This window comes from Zea mays, chromosome 8 (assembly GCF_902167145.1).
Source record: "Zea mays cultivar B73 chromosome 8, Zm-B73-REFERENCE-NAM-5.0, whole genome shotgun sequence".
Taxonomy (NCBI): domain Eukaryota; kingdom Viridiplantae; phylum Streptophyta; class Magnoliopsida; order Poales; family Poaceae; genus Zea; species Zea mays.
In genome coordinates, this window is record NC_050103.1 from 3,659,337 (window position 1) to 3,665,314 (window position 5,978).

At 49.4% G+C, this 5,978-nt stretch overlaps 1 protein-coding gene across 1 annotated transcript; it reads left to right on the forward strand.

Moving 5' to 3' along the window:
* Positions 1-217: 217 nt before the first annotated feature.
* Positions 218-2,904, forward strand: LOC732753 (cystatin 4). Its single transcript, NM_001308502.1, has 4 exons — positions 218-524; positions 658-877; positions 2,235-2,380; positions 2,477-2,904. The coding sequence occupies exons 1-4, from the start codon at positions 309-311 to the stop codon at positions 2,630-2,632; spliced, it is 738 nt and encodes a 245-aa protein (NP_001295431.1). The 5' UTR covers positions 218-308; the 3' UTR covers positions 2,633-2,904.
* The last annotated feature ends 3,074 nt before the right edge of the window (positions 2,905-5,978 follow it).

Consider the following 5,978-nt stretch of genomic DNA (forward strand, 5'->3'; position numbering starts at 1 on the left):
GTCATTGGACCCCCCCTCTCTATTTCCTGGCTTCCGGGCCTAACCCAGGAAAGCCCAGCCCAACCCAATATTGATGCGTCTCGCTTTACCTCCCAGTTAAGCAACCGCCGTTGCCGAATGCCGCTGCACAGATTGCATCTCCGCTGGTCCACGCGTCCGCTCACGTGTCCCCGCAACCGCCCTTGATGGCTTAAAACGCTGACGGCCTGACCCCACCCGTTCCCCTCCCACGAAGCAAAGCAAAGCCAAAGCAATCTCAAGTGAATCAAACCGCCAGACTTCGCAGTCCTCCTCCCCACTACCAGAGCATGCGCGTTGCCGCGACCCGAGCCGCCGCCGCCGCTCACCCTCCGAGCGCCTTCCTGCTCCTCCTGTTACTCCTCGGTTGCGCGTCCCTCGCGATCGGAGGAGCAGCCATGGCCGGCCACGTCCTCGGCGGCGTGAAGGAGAACCCAGCCGCGGCCAACAGCGCCGAGTCCGACGGGCTCGGCCGCTTCGCCGTCGATGAGCACAACAGGCGCGAGGTCAGCGGCCTCTCCCTGGCCTTCCGTTGCTTCTCGATCGGTCTCCCTCCGGGTGCTCCGTGATTCGTTTGAATTCCTGTGCTGATCTGGGGGGGACGGTTCTGTCGATGCACATCTGTGCGCCTGGCTTCAGAACGCGCTGCTGGAGTTCGTGCGCGTGGTGGAGGCCAAGGAGCAGGTGGTGGCCGGCACGCTGCACCACCTCACGCTCGAGGCCGTCGAGGCCGGGAGGAAGAAGCTCTACGAGGCCAAGGTCTGGGTCAAGCCATGGCTCGACTTCAAGGAGCTCCAGGAATTCAGCCACAAGGGGGACGCCACCGCCTTCACCAACGCCGACCTCGGCGCCAAGCAAGGTTCGTGCTCCCGCTTATGAGATGGAGACATTGCTACCACTGTTGATGCGTCTGCATAGCGAGTACAAGGGCTGGAGCCTGGGTGGCCTGTGCAGTAGCGTGTTTGTAGAAATGCCTTAGTGCGGATTGTTTGACATGTGCAATTATTTCTTTTGGATGGAGGAAGCAAATCCTCAAGAGTAGTAAGAGGGTATGTGCTGATCTAGTTTGGAAAATGGTGAGTGTTCGTTTGAATTGTAGATCTCAATGGATTATAAGTAGACAACAGTAACCGGTGTGATCTTTATTACTTCATTATTTTGATTAATTGTGGAAAGTTGTGATGGGGGTAACCATTGCGAAACAAGAAGGGAAATGGCATTAGCATGATAGCATCCGATGTATCTTCTTAGGGTTTATTAGGTCATTAGTTGATTCGCTGAAAAATCTATTGGCACAAGTCATCCTTGCTAAATGCAGAAATGATGATAAGTTCCCTTCAAGCACATAGTGGGCCTGAAACTCTTGCTGGAGCGGGTTGAAATCATCTTTTGGAAGACCTAGTTTGCAAACATATGTGGACGCTCGTCTTAGCATTACTACTAGTTACAGCCTTACGTGATTCAGGCTGTGAGTTTTAACTGTCTGAAGCCTCAAGTGTAATAAGTTTAAGTCACATCGTTTACAAGAGTTATGGCTTGGAAGTCCTATATGTTACTTACACAAGTGCTTTGGATAACCAGGAATAATGATAGCTTAGAGGTCCAATTGATATGATCATACACAAAGTAACTTGATAGGCGACACAAGCCAGATTGGTATACTGATACACAAGGCAAGGTTCTTGGAAATGAAATGGACCCACCCACCAACGCACATACACACAAATCTATAGCATAACTGAGTCAAACCATTGCTAAATGGCGAGCATTGATCCATGTTTACTGCTTTGCTCAGTTGTATTTAGGGACCATGGATGCTGATATGTTTGATTACTTGGAGTTTGTTCTTGTTTTATTTGTTGTTTAATTTTGAAACTGGACATACATTCAGTTGATCACTTGTCAGGAAAGCTGAAAATTCACAAAAGTGCCCCACCTTAACTTCAGCCCTAGTCACGGTGCGCTGGCTTTTGTTTTCCATCTTTGTCTTGATGTCCTGATGTTGAGAGGATGCAAATTTTAATGATGCGTAACAATTAACCACACATTCAGTAAATTGTCACTAGAGAAGTGGTAACTGGCCTTTCGATCACTGGCACTCCTTTTGTCTCGGTATCTTGATTGTGGCGCGCATGTTAGAACCTAAGCTGGAGATTTTTTTTAACATATATGTTCTTTAAAAATTCTAAGTTGGCATTTAACCGACGATACTACAGGTGGACATGAGCCTGGTTGGCGTGAGGTTCCAGTAGAGGATCCTGTGGTCAAAGATGCTGCACACCATGCTGTGAAATCGATCCAAGAGAGGTCCAACTCCCTGTTTCCCTACGAACTTCTCGAGATCCTTCGTGCCCATGCACAGGTTAGTTTCTGCAAAATGGATCTTAAGACCCCCAAGCCCTTTCCCAAATATTGCCAGTTATGGATCAAGGTTCACGCTACTTTTTTCTTTGAGTAGGTTGTGGAAGACTTTGCAAAATTTGACATTCTGATGAAACTGAAGAGAGGCAGCAAGGAGGAGAAGATCAAAGCCGAGGTCCATAAGAGCCTGGAAGGGGCCTTTGTGCTAAACCAGCATCAGCCGGCGGAGCATGATGAGTCGAGCAGCCAGTGAACTGACGTAACTGTGTGAGCTGTAGTAGTAACGTACTTCGTGTTACGTAGAAGAATAAGGAGAAAACGACCAATCCGGTTTTATCTGGATGTCATGTATGGTCGACGGTCGTTGCTGGCTTGGCTTCCGAACGCAGCAGGCATACTGGTGCTGGAAGACGGTACCTGCTGTCGCACTTGCCGTTATAATAGGCATTGGAACTTGTCGATTTCGGGAGCTGATCTGTTTGTACCGTATTGTTTATTTATAATATGATGGATCGTATGTTGATATATGGTATCCCACACTACCCTTCGGTTGCTTATGATCATAGTATGCCAAGTTAGCTTAAGGTGCCAATGTCACCATCACATACGTATCTTCAAATTATTCTCCCGCGCACTGGTTTTTTGGTGTGAACATGCATGCCAGCTCCAGGTAGAAGACAATGCCCCTGTTTGGTTGGGATTCTGGGCGGCTTCTGGTCGCCAGAAGCTGAAGCCGCGACCAAACGCCTAACTTCTGGGCAGCTTCTGGCGGTCGCGCTTCCCACAGAAGCCGCCCGCGTTTAGGAAACCCAAAAGCCGCCCGACCGACGCTTCCGCTGCAAGCCGGGCTATTCGCGAGGGTTTCCACCACCGCCCGAGCGACGCGTCGTCTCCGAGCCTCAGCTCTCTGCCTCGGCTGCCGCCTCCTCCTCCGCCGCATCGGGTCGGGGACCTCCACCACACTCCCCTCCGCGGCATTCGCTTCTCAGGTACATTCCTCCATTCCGTTCCGTATCCGCTCGTCCCCGGCTGCCTCGTTTCGCAAACCTCCCTGACCGTTGACGTCGCTAGGGTTTTGCCCGCGCCGCCGCCAGTTCGTCCGCAAGGTTGGAGTCCTCCCGTTTCCGAACTCGTCGTATTCGCAGGTACATTTTGTCTCGTCCCCTATGCGCTGTTACGGATCCGGTATTCCCCATGTACTGATTAGGGTTTAGGGTTTACGGATCCGGTAATCCCCATGTACTGATTAGGGTTTAGGTTGCATCGACGTCTGTGGTTAATACTTCGCCCTGCAATGAAGCCAATTTGTCAACTGCTTAGTAACGAATATCATCTGATATTTGATGTTCAGATCTCGTGGTGTTCGGTGTTTGTCTCTGTTGCATCACAACCTCCACTCCTACGAAGGTGATGTTCACATCTTTTTTTCATCCCTTTTACTGCTTTACAATGCTGTGTATGTTTTCGAAGATCCAGTTGCAAATATGTTCACGGTTTTTGGTTAATCCGTTCATAGTGTCTTCGTACTGTTATTAGTGCAGACGAGACTAGTAATTTGTCGTAGTTGTACCCTCCTTTGTTACCAGCCTAGGCACTGGACATGTAAGTACGCCAAATTTGTGTAGATAGTCCCCATGTCTGGTATACTAACGACCTAATAAATCCACATCAGATGGATTCAGCAGACTCCATAGCCGACAAGGCAATTGGAAGGATGCAAGAGATTGCGGACAAGATTTTTTCGGTAGCGAGGGAAACAATCTGTCCTGGTCGGGGGTTGACCTCATTTGACGCTACAAAACTTCGTGTAGCATTGGAGGACATAGCTTGCATGCTGGAGCAAGACTCTCTGGTGTTGCAAGAGAATTTGGACATCGTGAACAACGTAAACAAGCCGGGTGACAGCAGCTACGAACCTTCTACCTTGTCCTCACCACCCCCTGCCGACGACGACCTTACTCCAGACTGGGACTTTGCGGAGCACTTCGAAAACTTCTGGGGTGTTGAATATGACTCCGATCAGATGCCTTCGTTTAGTGACAATGAGGTTTAAGTTACAACATGCTGAACCTACCTGACAGGTGTTAGGGTAACAGGGATACATCAACCTTTTGCTTACTGCACACTTGTAAAGTGTTCTCTGTGCTTTTGTGTCTACCAGCACATGACTTCGTTAAGTCTTTATATGTAATTATGTCAAACCGAATGTGACTCCTTATGGTACTACCTTATGTTATTATATGGTCAGTTAAGTGTTGACTTTGTTTGCTTAGTAAAAGCACTTCAATACGTATTTTCATATCGTGTACACTTGTTTTGCACTAGATGGACAAGTCTGGCAAAGTCATTGCAAAGTGGGATAGTAGAGCAACAAAAATTTACACAGAAATTTGTGTAGAAGAGGTCAATGCACGGAACAGGCCACAACAATTTCTTAATGCCGAAGGGTACGCTAACCTCATAAGGAAGTTTAAGGAACGCACAGGTGAAAGTTCCCTTTGGCCCGGGAACAGGATCTGGATGTCGCCTAGAGGGGGGGTGAATAGGCGAATAAAACTTATTACTTTAAAACTTAAATTCTTACTCTACTCGAAGACTTAGTACGCAGTGGAGTGAGAAGACCCTTCGAGTAGGTTGCAGCGGAATAGAAGATCCTGTCTCAAAATGTCCTGCACTTCAAATAAAGCTTATACCACAGATAAGTATTGAAGTGCAGATATAAAGGCGAGTAAGACAGAGAGTCAGGATACAATACAGAAAGAGCACACAGACGCAAGGATTTATCCCGAGGTTCGGCCAAGCCTGAAATGCTTGCCTAGTCCTCGTTGGAGTTAGCCACACCTGGGCTTGGAGTCTATTTCAACTCCTTCCTCCGTTTGCTCAGATCTGTCAGTATGACAGATAAAGCCTTTCACTATTGAGATGGGTTACAACAACACCGTGGCTGCTTACAGACTTCTCGGCAGCACCTTGGTAGAGTAACGATATGCTCAAGACCTTGCTCTAGCTCTAAGCAGCACTTCTCCTCTCTCTTAAGGCTTATAGATGTGCCTTCTACACAAACTATAGAGTTACACACAAGAGGGAGAGCGAGAATTGATTCGAGTGAAGTCTATAACTGTTGGCTGCGCTTGTACTTCTCTTGGAGGCGCCTAGGAGTCCCTTTTATAGACCCAAGGGGCCTAGGAGCCGTTGGACTTCATTTGAAAGGCAATATCAGCTTTCTGTCGGGTGGTGCACCGGACAGTCCGGTGCCCGATTTCTTTCCTTCTACGGCGAAGCCGACCGTTGGCAGTCTTGGAGCCGTTGGCGCACCGGACATGTCCGGTGCCTCCTTCTAGCCGTTGGCTCGGCCACGTGTCCCGCGCAGATCGCGCGTCCGACCGTTGGCCCGGCCGACCGTTGGCTCACCGGACAGTCCAGTGAATTATAGCCGTACGTCGTCGGTGAATTTCCGAGAACGGCCAGTTCGCTTGAGCCAGCCTGGCGCACCGGACACTGTCCGGTGCACCACTGGACACTCCGGTGAGCCACCGGACAGTCCGGTGCACCTAGACTGAGCAGAACCTTGGCTGTACACAGCCAAGCCTTTTGCACCT